This window comes from Hippopotamus amphibius, chromosome 4 (assembly GCF_030028045.1).
Source record: "Hippopotamus amphibius kiboko isolate mHipAmp2 chromosome 4, mHipAmp2.hap2, whole genome shotgun sequence".
NCBI classification, from domain to species: Eukaryota; Metazoa; Chordata; class Mammalia; order Artiodactyla; family Hippopotamidae; genus Hippopotamus; species Hippopotamus amphibius.
Window position 1 is genome coordinate 6757099 of NC_080189.1, and position 20852 is coordinate 6777950.

The 20852-nt window shown below is 53.3% G+C and overlaps 2 protein-coding genes across 8 annotated transcripts in view; both read right to left on the reverse strand.

Moving 5' to 3' along the window:
• Positions 1-6773: 6773 nt before the first annotated feature.
• Positions 6774-11082, reverse strand: ATP6V0E2 (ATPase H+ transporting V0 subunit e2). Its single transcript, XM_057731803.1, has 4 exons — positions 10822-11082; positions 9954-10001; positions 8800-8917; positions 6774-8411 (listed from the first exon to the last, which is right to left on the reverse strand). Exons 1-3 carry the CDS (start codon positions 10923-10925, stop codon positions 8824-8826), a joined length of 246 nt encoding a protein of 81 aa, XP_057587786.1. The 5' UTR covers positions 10926-11082; the 3' UTR covers positions 6774-8411; positions 8800-8823.
• Positions 11083-11204: 122 nt separating this feature from the next.
• Positions 11205-20852, reverse strand: part of ZNF862 (zinc finger protein 862) — a 33858-nt gene continuing 24210 nt past the window's right edge. For all 7 annotated transcript variants that reach the window (XM_057731800.1, XM_057731799.1, XM_057731802.1 and 4 more), the window contains 3 exons: positions 18946-19050; positions 15978-18092; positions 11205-14400 (listed from right to left, as the gene is read on the reverse strand). In XM_057731800.1, the coding sequence (XP_057587783.1) occupies positions 14210-14400; positions 15978-18092; positions 18946-19050 (2411 nt within the window). In that variant the 3' untranslated portion in view covers positions 11205-14209. The remainder of the gene's footprint in view (positions 14401-15977; positions 18093-18945; positions 19051-20852) is intronic.

Consider the following 20852-nt stretch of genomic DNA (forward strand, 5'->3'; position numbering starts at 1 on the left):
GAGTGCCCAATTCTTGTTTCACAGGCTACCTTGAGCTTTTTTTCACCGCCAGAGTCAAATTCAAGGGCCTAAACTTGGGCACCACCGGGCCCTGGGCAGCCCTCCCTGCTCACCTTCCCAGGGCTGGTTTCTGTTCTTTCCATCTCCTTCCAGCGCCCCAGTTCTGGGCCCAAGCCCATCCACTCCAGGCTGGTGCAGTCCTCCAGCCTGGGCTAAAACTAGGACCCCTGCGATGAGAGTATACATCTTTGCACTTTATCAAAGTTATCTTTAATCTTATTTGATTCTCTCCACGCCGCAGAGATGGAGGTATTGGTTTCTCCATTATATAGATGAGGAAACAGACTCAATCACACAGCGAGTTAGTTAAAGTAGGAGATGGGGGAAGCCACAGATGATTTTACAGTTGTACTGTTGCTTGAGGGTCCGAATATAATCAGCTCAGAGCTGGTCCCTTTGCAGTGTTAACCCAGAGGCACTCTGGAACGAAGGATGATTTGATTGCAAAACTGGGAGATACAAATAGTAAACTGAAAAAAAACTTTTTTGTGAAGTGTGGGTTCAAATTATTTGCCCACTTTTAAAAACTGGGTTTGTCTTATTGTTGAATTCTTTGTATTCTTTATATACTTACGTTTTGTTCAGTTCTGAATGTGCGTATATATATATATATTTAGGATACAAGTACTTTGACAGATACATGCGTTGCAAATATTTTTTCCTGATTTGTGATTAGCTTTTCATTTTCTTAACAGTGGTTTTGAAGGGCAGTAGAAGAGGTGGGACTGTCTGATCTCACCAGCACCCCTTCACACACACCATCATCTTCTCTCTCTCTTCCTGGCACTAGATTCTCTAGGATTAGGGGGATTTGTAGCTAAAATACAAAATACATAAAGAAATTCTATAAATCAATAGGAAAAATACCCCCCCCCCAAAAAAAACTAATTGAAAAGCAATCAAACAGTATGAACAGGCATATTAGGGAAGTGGAAACCCAAATGGTCAACAAACAGATGAAAAGAGAGTGAGGCACACCAGTTATTAGGGAAACACCAGTTAAAACAAGATACCATTTCACACACATTACCTGATTGAAAAAAATTTAAAAGTCTGAATAATGAAGTCCAGGAGTTCATATAAGATTGGTAGAAGTGGGGCTTCCTAGGTGGCGCAGTGGTTAAGAATCCGCCTGCCAATGCAGAGGACACGGGTTTGATCCCTGCTCCAGGAAGATCCCACATGCCGTGGAGCAACTAAGCCCATGCGCCAAAAAAAAAAAAAAAAAAAAAAAAAAAAAAAAAAAAAAAGATTGGTAGAAGTGTAAATAATCTCTTTGGAGGGTAATTGGGCAATATCTTGTAATGTGGAAAGTAAACATCACGCACAACTCTGCTCTTTACATGGAGACACACATCCTAGAGAAGTTCCAGCACATTTGCGCAAAGACATGTATAGGGATGCTCATTGTTTATAACAGGAAGACCTGGAGTAATGCAAGTTTCATCAACGAGAGAGTAGAAACATAACATATATCACCCTGAGCTAGATCTACCTGTAGTAACATGCATCAGTCAGCTATGCCACCATGGTGCTGCTTAGGACAAGCATTTATTTTTTGCTCACGTGACTCTGTTTCCATTGAGGTTTGGCCAGACTTGGCTCCAGGTCATTTTGTGGTTAGTCTCTTCCCCATGTTTCTTCTCTTGGGTTGGTAGGCTGCTTGGGGCATGGAAGTCTGATGGTGAAGGCAGAAGCGCAAGCCATCCACTCTCTGGGTGCCTGGAGCTGGAGAAACCCTGGGAGCGTGTACATACAAGTCCCATCAGTCATTGGTTGAAGAGTGTGCTGATGGCAATAATTTCCTGACAGCACTTCCAGCCTGCGGCACTGGACAGAAAGACGGTGCTGGCAGTTGGAAGTCATCTGGTATGCATGGAAGTATTCAGAGCAAGGGGAGATGCAGGGACGTTGACTGTGGCTTCTGATATACGTGTCTACTGTAGTCTTATTATCAGTTTTGATCTTTGCTAATATAATAGGTAATGATGGGGTTACATTGTTGTTTCTATTTGCTTTCCTTGATTATAAATGATGGGAAGCATCTTTTCATGCTCAAAAGTCATTTCTACCACTTTTGTGAATTGCCTGCCTGACTTTTGCCATTTACCTACTTGTGTCATTTTTATCTTGATGACACCTGTGTCTGTCATGAGTTGCAAATCGTTTCCCCTGTTTATCATTTATCTTCTTTCCTTAATTTTTTTTTTTTTTTGCCTTGCAGAAAATTTGAATTTATCAGACTTTATCTTCATCAGTGCTGGATTTCCCTTTTTTTCCCTGCTTAGACCTTCCCCATTACAAGATAATTTCTTTTTAATTTCTTGATGTTTTTTTCTGGTACATTTATAGTCTGACTTACAGTTGCCAAATCTCTGATCCAGCTGGCATTTGTTTTGCCGCCGGTAGGGAGAGGGTCCTAACTGCTCGTTGCCTCTACTCACCTTTTGCTTGCGGATTTGCTTTGCCATATTGATTAATTTGACTTTGTTTCTGGACTCTTATTTTCTTCCATTGGTGTGTCTCTCTATTCATGTGCCAGCACCACTGTTTTCATTTCTGTCGCCTTTCACGTTGTGACTTTATAATACTTTTAAATATCTGGGAGGGCTACTGTCCCTGTCAATACGCTGCTTTTTTTTCAGAAATTTCCAGATTCGTTCTTTCCTTCCGCTACCCACTCCCACCCGTACCCCGCTGTGCGGTGAGGCTTGAGGGATCTTGGTTCCCCAACTAGGGATCATACCCAGCCCACAGCCGTGAAAGCTCAGAGTCCTAACCACTGGACCGCCAGGGAAGTCCCCCTGGTTATTTCTTACATGTTTATTTTCCCCAAGAACTTGAGATTCAGCAGATCTAGTCTAGTACCCATTCCCTCTGCTCCCCCACTCCCCCAAAGCATTAGTATTTTCAAGAGGACAATATATTTATAGATAACGTTAAGGACATTTGACACGAAGCATAGAAATACAGGCCCCAGGTATTTTTCGTGCATGCACATTTCCTGGGTCCTGTCTCACATGTCAAAGCACTCGGGGCTTGCCGCTTCCTTTTCCACAAGGTGGATCAGTGTGGTGTCCGTGGTGGGAACAGGAAAAGGTGAAGGAAGCTGAGGTCCTGGCAGAATGAAGGGTGCCATGGAAGTAAAGAGTTACTATGGAAAAGTAATGTGATTTACTGATGGCATTTATTGACGAGGCAGACACTTTAATCCATTCTTCTCAGCGCATAGTCACAACCTCTAGGAGGCAGGCACTAGTGTTATTATACCAACTGGGCAATAAAACTGAAGCTCAGAAAGATTAAATAACTTTCACTCAACTAATAATTGAGAGGAGCTGGACTTTGAACCCAGGCAGCCCAGGTCTCGATTCTGTATCTCAGCCTCGAAGCTGAGCTGAGCTGCTCTGTCAACGGCTTCTGGGAGGCTGGGCAGAAAGAAAAAATGAGAAAAATGTTTGCCAAAGCAATTGCAGCAGACCAAGGGCACGGCTGTTGCTCCTGGTATCACGACGGATCAAGGCTGCAGCCTCTGCAGTAACCCTTCCAGCCCCGTGTTCCTGGTTATGTGACAGAGAGTGGGGGGTGCAGAGAATCACTTCCCTGATGTCTCCCTGGGTCTTTGTTAGGGGAAGAAAGGCTGACCTTTGCAGCAGAGGGGAAAGCCATCCTGCCATCCCGGCCCTTAATCCTGAGGTTAGGGAGCTGAAGTGGGGGATCTGTGGCTTTCTGAGAATATCCATCCCAACCCATTTCAGGGCAGATGCCTGCAGGATGCACAGTTCTACTGGGCTTCTGTGCCGTGCACCCCCCCACTCCCCCCCACCTGGCCTCTATTGGACCACATGGCGCTGGGATTAGAGTCTGCTCAGACAGCCAATAATCCCCTAAAGCCTAGGTGCTTCCTTCTCCCCAGGGCGTGGTGTCCAGGTCAGACGCTCCAGGTCCTGCTGGGAACGGCTCACGGGGATTCCTGGCGCTCAGGATACCAGCCTCCCTTAAAGTCCCCCAACCTCCTGTCCGGGTTGATAAACTGATTACATTTCATCACTTGGGTTGAAATTCTAGAGTAGTGATTCCCAGCATAGGGGTGGGGGAGAGGGACTTGGACCCCCAGAGAACATTTCAAAAGGGCTGGAGACGTGTGTGACTGTCACAGCTGGGAGCAGGGAGAATGGTTCTGCTGGCATCCACTGGGTAGAGGTCACAGCTGCTGCTAAACCTCCTACGATGCACAGAACAGCGCCCCACCCCCCGCCAGCACCCCCCCTCGTCCCCAGCAAAGAATTATCCAGCCCAAACTGTCAGTAGCACAGAGGTAGGGAACCCTTGTCCTAACAGACCTGGCTTTGGTCCCAGCATTCTATGGGTTTGTTTGTTCCGAGTGATTCTTACACAGGTTCGTTACACGGAGCGTGGGCTGCATTAGCGTAGACTTTGGTCACCTGCCCTCACTCTTCTGGTTCCAAGTCAAGCAAAACTGTGGTGGCTGCCAACTGACTTCATTCCTGGAAACCCCGAGGTTTATAAACCAAGGTCACTTCCAGAACATGGACTTGGAGCTTCTCGGAACGGTGACCACCCCCACTCGATTTCTCCTCTGCTCCTCGCGTTCCCAGTGTTATCAATGAACAGATTTTTCTTCAAAGCAACTCAAAGGCCATCATCAAGGACCTTCTTTAGGGAGGGGTGCTCCTCCAGGGAGGGGTGACCCTGTGGCCTGCAGTAGCAGTCACCTTCTGTATGTACCTCTTCCTCTCCATTGATCGTCTGGGCTCATGGTGTCCCTATTATAGACTGGAATGTGCCAGGATGTTGAGGTAGGAGAAAGTCACGGAAGACTGTTGGGAAGCCTGGCCTCAGAGCAGCATCCAGCTGGCAAGGCCCCTTAGTTCTTTGCCCTTTGGATTTCCCGAGCAATACCTGGCACCTTGCTATGGTCATTACACATCCTTCAAGGACATGTCACCCAGGCTCTGGTACCACCTGGAAAATCATCCCTGTACCCCATAACGGCCACGCTGTAAGGCCATGACCTCTAAAATCAGTGCAGTGCGGTGTACCCCTACTGGTGGCACAGCCGGGTCTGGAGGTCTCCATCCCTCAGGTGGCACTGCCCTCTGTTGGTCACCCTCTGTATGTGCAGGTGAGCTGCCCTCACCTGCCTTGTCTTCTCCACAGGCTTGTCTGGTCCCAGGATGGTCTCCCAGACCGCTTCCGCTCTGCCACTAGGGCTGGTGCAGGGGTACCCACCCTCGGCCACTGCCCGTCTTTAGGGATATTTTGCTTCATGTAGTTTCTCTGAGCATCTGTGTCAGAGGCTGACATTTACTGATGTGCCTCCCACTTGGCAGGGGAAGAGGGGTGGGAGATACTTCTTGCGTGAAACAAATGAGTCCGTCCACACCCGGCACTAAGAGACTCGACCAACCTGGCCTCGCTTCTGGCCACCTAAGGCCACATCCCTGGGACAACCCGGCCCCATCACGTTCCTATCTGACCAAGTTCTGGGCTGTCAGGAGAATTTGCTGTCTGTTCTAGCCAGTACCTGACCGTAGGCCTCTGACCCCCTGCCCCTCCACCTTTTCTTAGAGCATTTATGACTGTGAATCCTCCCTCCGACTGTGAATCCTTCCTCTGTCCCTTTGGGATGTAGATGTATCTCCTGCAGCCCAGGAGTGGCTCTCGAGGACACTTCCTCTGAGATGAAATCAGGAAGCCTCAGGCCTCTGTCCCCCAGTCTGTGGCCTAGTCACACTTACACTGTCCAACCCTTTGTAACTTTTCACTCTCGTGGCTCTACTTAGACCCTACTCACCCCTCCCCTCCGCCCTCATTCTCCTGTTAAAGTGCCCAGTCACCTGGGGTGAGACCTGTGAGCGGGGCACCATCCTCACAAAAGAGCCTGGGAGGGCGTCCCATGTGCTTTCTCCCTGAATGGCTGCACAGGCAGAGAGGAGGAAGGGATGGGAAGACAGCGTGCTGGGAGGGTCCTGCCAGCCCTGAGCTACAGATGCCCGGGGCGGGGGGGGGGGGGGCGCGCCCCAGGACCCAGGGAACAGAGGCTGCCGCCCAGTGGTTCAATGAGAACTCAGGGGCAGACACACACATCCCAAGTCTCAGGCCACATCTTCCTCTTGATCTCCAAACCCAGGTATCCAGCCACTCGCTGGGCGTCTCCAGGGAGATGTCCTGGACACACCCAGCTCACCAGGACACACAGGAAACCCTGGGTCATCAGTTGCCCCCTGTGGCCTGTTGCTTAGAGGTTCCAGGTACTGGGTACCCCCTTCACCCATTGCTCACTGCAGGGTCCATCCCACCTCCTCCCTTCCCCCATGGCCAACGTGCTGGTCCCCTTCAGCTCCTAACTAGACCTTCCATCCACCCACTCGTCCCCATCCTCGTCACCACTCTCATCTGGGGCCCCTTATGCACCGCATAGAGATCATTCTAGAAACCAAGCTGGGTCACATCACTCCCCTGCTTCAACCCTTTCATGGCTCCGCAGCACTCAGGGTCCCTCCTCCATGCACCTCCCACCCCCAAGCTTCCTGCCACTCCTCCCAGAAGCTCTCTTCTCTGGCCTCGGAGTCCCTCTGCTCACTCCATCCCCCTGCCCCATGCAGGAAGCCGATTCCCACCCAGGACAGGTGCAGAGCAGACTCTCCAGGTATTTAGGAACGAGCCCGGCCACACTCTAGAATGTTGGGGACCAGCTTTATTGCAGAGCCCGGGGCCGTGCACTCTGTAATCTGGGGCACTGGTGAGTGGTGGGCAAAGTTCGACTGGAACGAGTCCTCTGTCTTCCTCCTCCTGCCAGGCCTGGTTCTGGGGGTCCGGGACAGCCGCACTTTCACTCCGGTCTCAGGAAAACGTAGTTCTCAGTGTCCACATTCCAGAGCTGCAGCTCCAAGCAGCTGCCAGTCCCCTTTCCTGTCCCCTAAATCCACCCACCGAGGAAATGGGAATCGGGTGGGCAGAGGAGCGGCAGCCAGCAGACTTGGCCTCAGCCAGGACTTTGCCACCAAACAGGCATTTCCCCACCGCTCATGAGTCACTAGACATGGGTCGGGTTTACAGTACAATCCAGACTCAACACCCCCACTCCAGGGGGGCCACAGAGGTCAGCACAGGAAGGGAGCTGGAAAGGGGGTGGGTGGGATGTCAAAGGGAAGCCCCGATCTGAGCAACAGGCCAAGCCCAGAAATCCAGGTGAGACATAGCACATTCCACCACTGCTCAAAAAATCATACCCACTAAACAGAATGCCAATCAAATAAACAGTCAATAAATACAAGAGACTGGCTTCTTCCCCAGGGAGGCAACATGGTGGAGCAGGGTCTCAGGACTCCTATCAGCTCTGGGGCTGTGGGCAAGTGCCTGAGGTCTCTACCCGACTCTCCTGGGAGAAGTGAGGGCACGGGCTGGGGCCCAAGGTTCCCTCTGACCCGATGCCCTCAGGCTCTGCCTCTGGCCCTCGCCAGGCCAGGGCTCCCCTGCCGGGCAGCATCCCAGCAGAGCCAGCCCATGCCTTGCCCACACCTGCCTCTCTTCGCCCTCCCTTGCTCCAGGTGACCTACGTGCTGCTGTGAGGGGCTCTGGCTGAGCCTCTGGGAAGGGAGGGAGCTGACCCACAGGTGGGGAGGCCCAGGTAGGGGAGAAAGGGGGAAGAGGATATTCTGAGGAGATAGCATTTCCTGAGCCAGCCAATTTAAGTGACTTCGTGACGGTAAAGGATGCTGAACATACCAGTTTCAATCTTGATCCAAATTACTATGTTGCTTTGGATAGTAATGTTTTGTGTGAATGTTTTCCCATTACTTTAACACTTCCAGAAAATTCACATCAAAATGTGTCAGAAAATTAAAGGAGAATTCCAAGAAAGGCCTTTGCCCCCCACCATCAAGCCCCTCTATCTCACAGGTGAGGAGGCCCACACGTCTGGGGTCACACAGCAGGACGGCAGCAGGGCCCTGACTCCTCCCCTGGGGCTTCCTCTCCAGCCTTGCCCACCCCAGGCTCCGAGCACCCAGGCCAGAGGCCCTCCTCCACAGAACACGTGGCCTTCCTTGGGCTGCCCATTGTAAAAGGCAGCCCTACCCTTGTCAGCTCCTGGCCAGGACCTACTCGGGAGGGGGCAGGGGAGACCTGAGGGCTCGACAGCTCCTGCTCCAGCCTGGCTCTGAGCCTGGGGCTTCCCGGGGCCCAGATGGCTGGGGAAGGCGGTACTTTCCAGAACCAGGCAGGTCTTGGGGGAGGGAGCACGGAGGGACCAGGACACAGCTGTGGGGCTGACAAAAGGGTCATCGGGGACAGTGGAACCAAGGTCATCCAGAGAGCTGGGGCACCTGAAAAGCACATCACAGAAAGAGTCAGGGCCTCGCTGTGGAGACCCCTCTCCCCCAGCCCCTCACTGGGGAGCCTGTGCCGGTCACCCAGCTCACCTCAGACAGCCCCCTGCCCCTGCCCTCCCCTCACTCAGAACAGAGTCTGCAGCCCGCGCCTCCTCTGGGGCCTGCAAACCACAAGCGAGGCTGGGCCCACGTGCTCCCCCAGGACCCCGGTCTTCCGTCCATCCCTGCCGCCCAGCACAGCGCCAGGCAGGAAGCAAGCAGGTGCTCAGCACTTTTCTTCCTTAATAAATGAATGCCCGAATACACACACCAAGTCTTACAGCCCTTCCTGACCTCGTCCTCTCCCGGGCCCTTCCCCACCCCTGCCCACGCCCAGCAGTACCTGGGGCCAAGGAGGCGGCAGCGGTCACTCCCACAGGAAGCGCACGTACCAGATGGTCTCATTCTTCAGCTGGGGCCCGAACAGGGGGTTCAGCTGAGCCAGGATGGCGATGAGCCAGCTGCCAGGGAAGGCACAGCGGGTGTGAGCCCCAACACAAGGAACTTAGCCATGCACGCCTCACACCATGCCTCTGGTCACATGACCGACCCTGCAGCCGCAGGGTCTGGCTGCCGGAGGGAAGGGTCCCACGGAGCCACCCACACTGCAGCCGGCACGGGGCTCAGTCTGGGCGTGTGGGTTTGGGTTTAAGTTTGGTTTGAGTTGATGTTTTGTACATGTGTAAGACCCCTGCGTTGCGGCTGGACTCTGGGATTAGGGAAGAGGTAAGATGGGGCACAAAGAGAAGCCACACTGGCTTAACTGACCACGAGAGAGGCCTCCCTCAAAATCAGAGCTTGGATGTATTCCTCAGTTTGGCAGCCTGGGTGATTCAAACATGGAGCATCCTAACACAGGAGGACTGGGGAGGGATGTCGGGGTGTCTTTTGTAAAAGGGGAGGGGCTATCAGGTATGGCAGTTTTTAGAAAGAGAACATCTAGACATGAATTGACTCCTTCACACTGTCCAGGTACTCGCATCTCTTGGAATGTTTTCTACATCCTAGGGACTTTTTCCAAGTTTGAAGACTGCTGCCCACCCAGTGGTTCTAAACTGTCAGCGTCACAATCACCCAGGGGCACGCACTAAAACTACGGATCCCCAAGTGCAGGTCGTGAACACTGTGGTTTAGTGGGTCCAGAGTGGAGCCCTGAAAGCTGTGTTTTACCATTTCTCCAGGTGATTCTGATGCCCCGTCAGGTATAAAAGGCGCTGAGCTGGCCCAACGCACTCATTTCACAGAGAGAACTGTAGCCTATGCACATGACAAGGCTTGTCCACGTGCTACATTCAGAACCAGAACCCAGAGTTCACCACGTCCAGCCCATCGCTCTTTGCTGCTCCAAACCGCCTTCTCTTCTGTGTTTTACAGACTCAGCCTCAGAAGAGCTGAATGTGTCAGCACCAGGACAGAGGGGAGAGCAGGGCTGGGAGAGGAGGAAAGAAGGGAGCACAAAGGCCCCCGCTGACTTTGAGCTGGGAGAGCAGTACTTACAAGAGGTAACAGCACACAGCAGTGGCCACCAGCATGGTGATGATTACTCTGCAACGGAAGAGGACGTCAGGTCAGGACGCATGGGAGCAGGGCCCTCAGGAGGCCTGGCCGGGACCAGAGAAGGAGCTCCTGGTGCCAGTCCCTTTCCTGTTGGCCTTTTTGATGCCACTTGAAGTTGGTACCAGAGAAATTAGCATATGATCCATTCTTTCAACATTACCAAGCACCGTGGGCCAGTCCTGTGCTGGGCACTGGGTCTACAGTGGTGAACAAGACAATCTTCCACCTCGAGGAACTTGTAATCAAGGGGAGAGAGCACGTTACAGCTGAAGTTAATATGATGCAGAAACTAGTAAATGGTGCAACAGGTAGAGAAACCTGCTAGGGGAACCTTCAAAAAATAATGCTACTGGCTAAAAATTATGGAATACAATATGTGCCAGGCACTAACAGTTTCATATACACTAAAAGGTTCCCTCACAGCAACCTTAAAAGGCTAGTATCCTCATCACCGCCAATTACCTGAGCAGAAAGTGAGGTTTGAAGGGGTGACAGATGCTCAAGGCAGGAGTGGACAAAATGTAGCAGTGGCTAGCCACAGTCTTCACCTTCACAGGCTGGAGGGGGTGACCCGTAGCTGTCTCCACCTTTCTAAAGCACGACCGTCTCTGCCCTTTGGCCCCGACCACCTGCCTGTTCCCTGCCGGACGCGGCCCACCGCAGACCTGGGAGGAGTGGGGCGCCATGCGCCCACGCGCGCGTGCGCCTGGACCAGTGCTCGCTGCACCGCGGGCCGCCGCTGCCGCGGGGAGAGGGTGGGCCTGGCCGCGGAGGGGTCATCCGGGAGGCTGGGCCGCGCGATCCTTACCCGCGGTTGGGTCCTTTCGGCACGAACCAGGGCCCGGCAATGCCGATGAGGCCCCAGAACGTGGTGAAAATGATGACCGGGAGGGCGAAGGAGTGCTCCGTCATGGCCGGGCGCGGGATGCTCAGGCAGGGATGCAGGTCTGAATTGCAGATGCTTGGGAACCCTTAGGTCGGGGCCGCCCAGTGGACGCCGAGCATGCGCAGCAGAACGCGGCCGCCCGGGGGAGCGCTTGCAGCCAGCCCGACCTGCGCAGGCGCGCCAGCGCGTCACTCAGGGGCGGGGAGGGGCAGGGGCGGGCTTTCTGATGAACCAGAGTGTGAGCTTTGTTCAGCTGCTCGGGTTTCCTCGTTTTGGTTACGAGGTTTACAGGACAAAGGCATGGGTGGAAATAAACTCTGCTTTATTCAGAGAGCAAAAGGTTGAGAATCAGACATGGTTTTTTAAACCGTGTTTTGCACGTGGTTTTGCACATCTTTGAAACCAGAGGAGGAGAGGACATCCCTGGGCCAATCACCTGGTTGAGGGAACTGGCCCATCTTCACACTGTCCTGCTAAATACTTAGCACCCTAGGAACTCAACCTGGGTTTCAAGGGAAGAAAAGGGTCTGGAGTAGATTACAATCCCATGTGTCTGGCTAGGACAGGGGGCCGGGGTCTCTCCCTCCCGCCTGGTCTCTATGGCTACTGAACTCAAACTGTCAGTTATAATGCTGGTCACTCAGAATGTCGAGCCCTGTGGGCATCAGTCAGAGGAGTTCACAGGTAGGGAACCAGGGTGGAGGCATGGCTAGGGCTCTGGCGAAAGGCAGAGAGCTTGCTCCTTCCATTCCCAATGCCCTTCAGCTTGTTTTCTTGTGAGGCAAAAACAAGAAGGCTCTCCGAGAACAGGGTCTCCAGACCCTGGGGTCTGGAGTGCAGCGAGAGCCTTGAAACAAAACAAAGAGGCCTGACTGGGCAAGGGGTCTCACCGTGCTTCAGCTGGGGTCCTGCACAAAACGGTCAGTGTCCTCTCTGCCATTAGCTAACAGGAGAGCCAGAGCAGCCCGTGCCCCTCGAGAAACTGGGTAGTACAAATCCCTTCAATAAATGGCGTTTTCCGTCATCCCCCACTCCCCAACCCCCTCCCGCTTCAAGGGGCCCAAGTTTGTCACAAGCGGGCACTGGAGGCTTCCTCAGAGCACAGATGTGGAGGGCAGGGGCGTCCCTGGCTGGCCTCCACCTCCATGCCCAGACTCGCACGGGGACTTGTGCGTGTGGCACTCACGCACAGCACAGCTTGCAGGACTAGCCTCTTGCTCTGAGAATTCTTAAAGGATGGACGATGCCACAGGGAGGATGCCTGCTGGAAAGTCACCTCAACTGGAATCCCTAAGGATAGGGTGGGGGCTATAACTCCCACTTGAACGGTCCCTTCTCTCTTCCATCCCACTGATTCATAGCCGCGGCACCTGGCTTAGGGCAGATTCCTGACCTCCCCATACAGCCCCACGTGAATGTGGGAGGGAGGCCTGGACTCCATCCTGGCCACGTGGACAGTAACACTGCCAGAATTCAAGCTCCAAGGGCCTGTGGTACACCTCAGCCCCCAGGACACAGGGCTGGAAGGGAGACAGTGCCACAGGTGAAAAGGCAGAAAGTGAGAATGGAATTCCTGGCTCAAAGCTGAAGAAAACAGGAAAGCGATGGCGCTAAGGCTAAGTGCTAAGGGTGGGGTGCTAGGAAGGGAGAGTCAGAAACACTGCCAGACAGGTAGACACTCGGTATCAGCACCTCCGGGGCTCTCGGCACCTTCTAGGAGTGGGAAGTGGACAGATGGCTGCTCAAGGGCCAGACTGCTTGGACCTGCGGGACAGAGCAGGGAGCCCTCCTGGAACTGGGTAGCAAGGCCAGGATGGAGCACTACCTCCTGCCCATCTAAAACAAGAGAAAGGCACTGGCAAAGAAGCCCTTCCCTCTAACCACCCCCACCCCCCTATTTCCCACCTGTGGTTAGGAAGGCGGGACCCAGACACTACATCATCCTCAGCCCGATAAGCAGCCTAGGAGCCTACCCAAAGCAGCTGCCCTGGAAGGAAAGTGCTTTACTTCAGGGTGGAAGGGGAGATGGGGAGATGGGGTGATGGGGAGAGGGCAACGGGAACCAAATAGTGTGGGACACCCTTCTGTGCAGCCAGGGTGGTGGTTCTCAGGCTTGAATGAGCCCACGAAGTTCCTGGGGACCTTGCTGGAAACAGTGCTGGGGCTCTGACCAGGTGGATTTAAACAAATATCCCTAGTAATTCCCAGGCTGGTCCCCAGAGCAACTGTGGGAAGAGTGGACTAGATCATTATGCTGAGGGCACCTCTTCCCATAATAAGCACGTCGGTGGCAAAAGACAAAGACAAGAGCCAAGAGCAGCCAAGTCCACTCCGCAGCATGAGGGCCGAGTGTGGGAGCTGGGGGCGCCGTCATCCAGCAGTGCTATGGCAGCCAGGGTGCCAGCAGGCACTTGGATTCTCTGCTGCCAATTCCCGGAGAGGGACACCAAGGCACAGAAAAGAGGACGGGATTAATCATGGTTGAATCACTGCCTGCGGCAGAGCTGGGACAGGGATCCCAAGCCCCCCAAGGGCAAACTCGTCGTGTCCGCTCTGCTCCGTAGAAAACCGGGGCTTGGCACAACACAAGGGCCATGACTGGTGGGAAGCGCCAGGCTCCCTCCAGGGAAACACTCCTCCCCTGTTCAGAAGCTGCAGGAGGACAAACTCTCTTGACTGCTCTCTGCAAAGAGGTTCTGCTTGCTGCAACCTAAAGGGGGACCCTGGGAGGAGGGAAGAGAGTCTCTGATGCAAGTCTCCCTTTTGAGGTTGGGGCTTCCCTGCTTCTGCCGTGGAGCCGGGGGGACAGACCCCTGCGCGAGGCCAGCTGTCCCTAGACCTGCTCACCTGTGCCCCTCACCGTGGGTCTTCCCCACGCTACTCAGGCTGTGGGCAGCCTCCCGGGATGCTCCCCAACGACCCAGGGGCTGGAGTGCTTCTTTAAGCCCCCACCCCCAACCATCTCTCCTACTTCAGAAAAGTTCTCCTGCCACCAAAACATGTGGTGAAATCTTTCATGATGGGATTATTTCCTGAAGCACCTTAAAATGAGCTTGAGATAACTTTTCTGCATATTTAAGTGCTGTGAGGTCACAGTTCAGCTTAGAGAAGGGCCTTGATAAACAGGCTGTGCGCCTCCTGCCTCCCTGGGATGTGGGCCTAACTCGCTTGTCACTGCCCATTTCCCAGTGCTTAGAGAGTCCCCACCAAACAAAGGCTCTAGGGCCGCCTAGAATCCCAGGGCCTGTCACCACGGTCACAAGGGCCAGGGCAGCAGGGGGTCTCCAAAGCAACCCCTCGATTCCTGCTCCTACAGGAGCGCTTTCTCAGGACAGCCCGGGGCCTCCTGGCTGGGGTGGGGACACAGGAGTCCATGGGGAGGCTCCAGGACGCAGGCTGTCAGGACCTCTGCCGGTTCCCTGTAGGACAGGATGGGCGGCTTCTGGGTCACGGCCTCCTCCACACGGAGCGCTCCCATCTTCTCCTTCCTGAGCCCTGCCCCTCGTGCAGGAGAAAAGGGAGGGCACAGTCAGACAGAGAAAACAGATTAGATGATAATCCCCTCCCCACAACCACCTGCACCCCAAGCTATTTTCGGTGAACAACCCCTGGCAGAACAGACTAGGGGCAGACAAGGACTGCTCTTTGGGGGCCTGACCCAGTCCTACTCTGCTGACTCTTCCACCCTGGGGCAGTGCATCTCATGGGGGCGATTTTGCCCCCAGGGGACATTTGACAGAGTTCAGAGATGGTTTTGATTGCTATAGCCGGGTGGGTGCTACTGGTATCCAGTGGGTTTGCAGTGGGAAAGGCCAGGGATGGCCAGGCACAGGACGGGCCCCCAAAGGTCAACAGTGCCGAGGGTGAGGAACTGCCTGGGCAGGAGGGCTTTGTTATATGAAATCCGGCAGTGTGGCCTGTTTGCTTCAGATGTACTACCCCCATTGCCCTATGACTACAACCCGCAAAAGGTCACAGCCGACAGCATCTTCTTCTCCTTCACCCCACGGGCAGGGCACGGAGAGGAACTCAACAAATGCGTGGGTGAAGGACCCCCATCTTGGAATCACCCTCTTTCTTGTCTCCCCTTCTACTAGCCCCCCTCCCCACACCCACTGCCCAGCTGCAGGTCCAGGGTCACCCGCTTCCTACGCAGCCTCTGTCAACCCTGAGGCCAGTCCACTGCTGATGACCACGGACCCGGAGGTAAAGTGAGAGTGGAAGCAACAGGACGGAGACCCGCTACAGGAAGACATCAAGAGAGAAAAATCAGGGCTCTGTCACTGTTCAGTGAGACAGGAGCAGCCTGGAGAAGCTCTGGTTTTCTTTGGTGTTTAGGGACTACTTGAAAAGAGGAAAATCTCTTGCTTAAGACTTTTAGTAACTTGGCCTCCAGGATATCACTTCCCCCTCAAGCCCTGTCCCCGCTCAGCCTTCCAGGCTAGTTGAGAGGCTTTCCTCACGGACCCCTCCCGGACTGCCTGAAACCCCCAACCTTCTCCTCCATGCCGCACAGTCTTCACAGCCCCTCTGACCTGCACCAACCTCTGCCCTCTGCAGAAAGGGTCTGCATAGCCCCACGGGAATGTGGTGTCTCTGCCCTCACTGGTCCACCCTCGAGTTATTTCCATAGTAGTCTGAACCTTTAAAGAGCGCCATGGGCAGAACTTGCTAGACGCTGTTCTAAGCACTTTACATCTATTAATTCATTTCACAGATGAAAAACCAAAGCACAGAGAGATTAAGTTGCCCGAGGTCACGTGCTAGTTAGCGGCAGGACTAGAATTTGAACCTGGGCAGCCTCGCTCTGGAAATTCCTGCTCTTAGCTCTGTGCCTTGTGGCCCGCAGTGTGGATGTCCTGCCTCTCTAGCGCGATCATAGCTCCTGGAGGGTAGGCGTCCTGTCCCGAGCACCCACGGGTCTAGCAAATGGCCGGGCACATGACACCTTGGAGCGAGCCTACTGTGACAGCTGACTTGAGCAGACTGTACCAGGCTTGAGCTCAGCATGGGGTTGGGAAGCTGAGATGCTCTTCCTCTGCTTCCCCATGCCCAGGAACTCTGTCACGCGTACTTACTCGCATGGGAGCGGGGTGGCACTTGGGCACAGGTGTAGACATGGCTGAAACGCCGGCCTGAGGAGGTCAGGTACCAGTGCTGGATGGCGGGCTGGGGGTCGTACTCTGTGACCGCCACACCATTCACTGCTGTCATCATGAGCATGTTGATGACCTCGTTGGAGAGCTTGGTCCTCTCATCGGTCCTGATCCGGTTCATGGCACTGAACCCGCGCTCACAGCAGGAGGTGGAGACGGGCACGCAGACCACCACCGCCATGAGCCTGCTGAGCAAGGGGAAGCGGCAGTGCTGGGCCAGGGCGTTCTTGCACAGCATGGAGAATGGCAGGTTCCTGGCGATGGCTTTCAGGCCCAGCCACTCCTCCAGCAGTGCTGCCTCGCTGTATCCTGGGGGCAGGGAGAGCTCAAAATACCTGGCCAGGGCAAGAATATCATCATTCCCAAAACTGGCAAGTTCCCTCCCACTCGGCCAGGCCGTGGTGTCAAACACCTCCATGTTCTTGAGCTGTGGGGGACGGTGCGCGTCAAACCTTTGCTGGAGGTACTCAATCCCGGTCAGGATCATCCTCTCCCTGTCCGCCTGGAACCGCTGCTCCGCCATCTCCACTCTGTCCAGGAAGATGCCATGGAGACGGCCATCCCTGAAGCCGGCATTGAACTCCTCCTCTTTGGGGCCTGCCTGGTGACGGAGGGTCTCCAGGGCCGCGTAGGCGCGTCCCAGCATGGCGTTAACCTCCGTGATGAGCACGATCTCCTTCTGGCACACCTCGGACAGAGGCCTGTAGATGCCCAGGAAGTCCAAGAGGAAGTGGCAGAACTTGACGAAGTGGAAGCCTCTCATCAGCTTCAGCATGCCTTTGGCCCGGTGCCCGATCTGGCCTCCCGCCTCCGCCACGCTCTGGAGGTGCCTGGCCAGGGCAGGCCAGCTCACGATGAGTGCGTTCAGCGTGCACCTCTTGCTGGCCACCCACCTGACCGCGTTCAGGTCCTTCAGGCGGGTGATTTCCTGCTCCAGGGGGGCCGCGCCTGCCTGTAGCTCACTCAGCCTTTTGTTGGAGGACTGATAGAACTTGAAGACCGTTCGGATGTGCCGGTCACACTTCTTGACCAGGTCGATGCCCCCACAGGCGTCGACCACGGCCAGGGGCAGCCGGTGGGCCACGCAGTGCACCGGTAGCAGCTGGGGGATGATCTCCCGGAGCTTCCCCACCAGGCCTCCCCGGCAGCTCAGCATGGCCGAGCCATCGGTGCCCAGGCCCACCACCCAGCCAGGCTTCCGGAAGGGGATGTCCAGTTCGTCCAGGGCAGAGATGATGGTCTCAAAGTATCCATCCACCGTCTCGCTGTAGAGTGGGGCCAGAGTGATGTAAGACTCCTTCACTTCCATCCCCTTAAAGTAGCGGATGTAAATGCCCACACAGGACTGGTCGGAGGCGTCCGTGGCGCTGTCCAGCAACACGCTCACGCACGGGGAGCTCCGGACATCCTCGAGGATCTCCTTCTTCAGCGTCTCCGAGATGTACCTGATGAACTGAGTGCAGGCGGTGCGATTTCGGTACTTGCCCAAAATCATGGTCCCAGTGCTTTGGAGGAGTTGCAGGATCTTCTCAAAGTCGTTCAGGGGCCTCGAGTGGTAGGCAATGGAGTAGGCAGCGTTGAAAAAGTGCTCCATGTTGGCCATCAGGTCACTGGAGATCTCGGGGACGAGGGCAGCCTGCGGGGCATCTTCCTTGACTTCCATGGTGTTGACACAGAGCTTGTGTGCTTTGCTGACTTCGTGGTACTTTAAAGTCTCCACTTTAAAAGGACCCGTGTAACCACGGACTAACCGGGATGATCTGTCGTGGAGACTAGGTCTTTCTTTGCAAGCTGAGCAGAAGAGCTTGGTCTCTTTTGGGTCAATTACTAACCATGGGAACTGCCCAAACCACGACCTCTGAATTGAGCGGGGTCTGTAAGTCCTCTCGATTTTCCTCCGTCCATCTGCTTCTACCTCACAGAGGCTAGGACTGCAGTAGGAGGGACACGTCTGCACAGGAGGAGCGGGAAGCAATGCAGACCCCACAGCCGAGGCCTGGGTGTGCCCCTCTCTAGCCGCCACCATTGTCTTCTTCCCTTTGGGGCAAATCAAACTGTGCTTGGTTTTGCTGTTCAGGATTCTGCAATCAGCTAAGACACCCCAATTCAACGAGTACCCCTTGTGCAAAGCAGAGAAGATGAATGTGACCCACCTCTCTAGAAATCTCTGTGGCTTCTATTTAAACTCTTTCCCATTATTTTCTCTGAAAGCCAGTCTGGCTCCCCAAGAGTTGTCTGCTAACCCTGGTGGGTTCTTTAGCCAGCCTCCCCCCTCTATCCACACAGCTACCCTGAGACCATGTGACATCAGATGCTAATAAGCTTAATTAACCACCTTGGCCATAGATGCTACTGGATGGTTTTAACCCTCTTTCGAGGCACCACCAAGAAATGAGGTTAAATATCCATGTCTTCTTATGAGCCTCAGGAACAAGGAGGCATAGAAGTTTACACAGTAGCTAGTAGGAGTAATAGAAGTTTACACAGTAGCTATTAGCCAGTAAGTTGCTAACTTCTCACAGACCCACAGTGCTGTCACTAAACACCAGAGGAGCAGGGGAGAAGGGAGGTAAGAGGCTCACAGCCTGTGGGTCATGAGGCTCCTTATGACCAGTGGCCACCACGCACCTCCCCCATCAGCTCTACCACAGTCCCTGTTTCACTTCTGCTCATCAAAGCTCCTTATTTTTCCTAGGCTATCCCAGTTTCTCAGACTCTTCTATGCTATGAAGGCAGGGTTAATTTCTTATGTTTTTCTACCCAGGGCCTAATACAGGGCCTGGTGCACAATAGGTTCAGCATGGGAACGGCTGAACTAACACTGTGTGACTTGCTATAGCTGCCTAGGTCCCCGGACATACCCTTCAGAACCCAGCAGGTCAAGACCCACCTGGAGGACGGCCTTTACCCCACTTTGGCCCATTTGGGTCCTTGATCCAGGGTGCAGCTCTCCGCTCCAGTTTTGAGATCAAGTCTGGTTTGGCAGCAGCAGGCCCTGTTGCAGGGACGAAGAGTCACAGTGACGTCACAGCTCTGGACTATCAAGGCAAGCAGCCAGCCTCCAAGATGCAGGGAGGCCAAGGGGTCTATTTCCTAAAATAAAATCATGCCAGGGACATGATGAAAGCTTACACGTCTAGGGTGCCAATTTATTCTTAAAACCCAAAAGGCGGCCAGATTGGGGTGTACCCTGTAGCTCCGTGGCTCAGCCACGGGAGCCAGGGGTCAGGTAAACGCATCTAGAGGGGAAAGGGTGAAAATAGGAAGAAATACAGAGGACAAAATAGAAGGAGAGAAGATAGGGATGATAAAGAAAGGCACACAAGAAGTGGGAGAGGGCCACCAACAACTGTCCCACACACGTGCCCCTCGGCGACACCCACAGCTGGCCTTGGAGCAGGTGACTAACTGCACGGGCACCTTAACGCTGTCTGCCACCTGCAGTGGAACCTGAAGTCCGACTAGAAGAGATTCGTGTCTTTGGGTTAAGCACTGCCCTTTATTGAAAATATGAATATTCTTCAGGGGTATGGGAAGAAACTGCTTTCTTAATTTAAAATAAAATCCACTAATCTCTACTTACATGCTTTTTATGTATCTATGTGAATGTGTATAAACTTTCTTTGGAAAGACATATACAAGCAACTAGTAACTGTGGGTACTTCTGCAGAGGGACCGAAGGTCAAGGTAAAAGGGAGGTAATTTTCACTAGTCTTCTTTGGATCACTCGAATATATTTATACGTTCATGTGTCTAGGTGTGTATCCACATATTTACTATTAATAAAAATATAATAAATTATTAATCTGTAGCAGATTGAACACATATCCTTCTTTAAACATCTCTAAAATGAGAGCAAAGGAATACTAATACTAATAATAAAAAGAAGTATAAGCCCAAGAGAAACATTGTACTAAAAATGAGAAGAACTAACATTCTAGTAGAAGAACTAACAGAGCTGAACACCAAATGCCAGCAGAAGGGTAACAAGGAGAAAGAAATGAACTTGACCTCCAAATCCCCAAAAAAGCCAGGACCTGTGGCAGAAGGTAGTGTGTAAGGAGAGACCAGGTCAAGCCCAGGTCCTCTCACCTATTCCAGGAAACCAGAAAACACCACCACCCTCCCCCAAGGAGGAGAAGAGAGATTAGTCCACAGAAAAACTTAACCAGAAAGGTTCAGGGACTGGGATGGTGAGGCTGGTGAGAAATGAAGGAGAAGAGATACAGTCCAAACAGAGGAAGACAGCCTACAGGCCAGACGCTGCACTGCTTAGCTCCAAGGACACTGCGTACAGCCAAGCAGGAGGCTGGAAGTTTTCTTTGGAGAAACGGAATTGCCCCTCCCCAGGCTTCTTCCCCTAAAGACCTACGGATCCAGATTTTGGTGGGCTCGTCACTGACACACCCAGGTTCACAGCTGGTCACCGTACAGTGTAACCTACCCCTCGAGTCCCAGCCATGCACACAGAGCTTCCAGCCAGTTTTTAAGGCTTTCCTCTTAAATATGAATGAGCCTAAAGATATCTATCTAAGGCAAACTGCTAACATGAAACAAGTAAGAAAAAGGATTGAAGGAACTATTGATACTGCAGGAAGCAAAACAAAATTTCAACCCTCTCCCCTCAAAACTGGAACATTCCCACAGAGAAAAGTCATGACGGTTATCCATGAAAAGAGCAATAAGAGCTTTTAGATTAAAAACATGATAGAAAAAAACTTTAATTAAATAGAATTGTTAGAAAATAAAGTGGAGGAAATCTCCAGGAAAGTAGAACAAAAAAGATAGAAGCAGGAA

What these genes read in the sequence shown, in the direction of transcription:
- ATP6V0E2 (XM_057731803.1), bottom strand. Translation starts at nt 10,925, where the DNA reads ATGACGGAGCACTCCTTCGCCCTCCCGGTCATCATTTTCACCACGTTC. An exon ending in CCGAAAGGACCCAACCGCGG is followed by an intron (nt 10,002 to 10,821) that starts GTAAGGATCGCG and finishes CTTCCGTTGCAG; the next exon opens with AGTAATCATCACCATGCTGG. An exon ending in GCTGTGTGCTGTTACCTCTT is followed by an intron (nt 8,918 to 9,953) that starts GTAAGTACTGCT and finishes CTTCCCTGGCAG; the next exon opens with CTGGCTCATCGCCATCCTGG.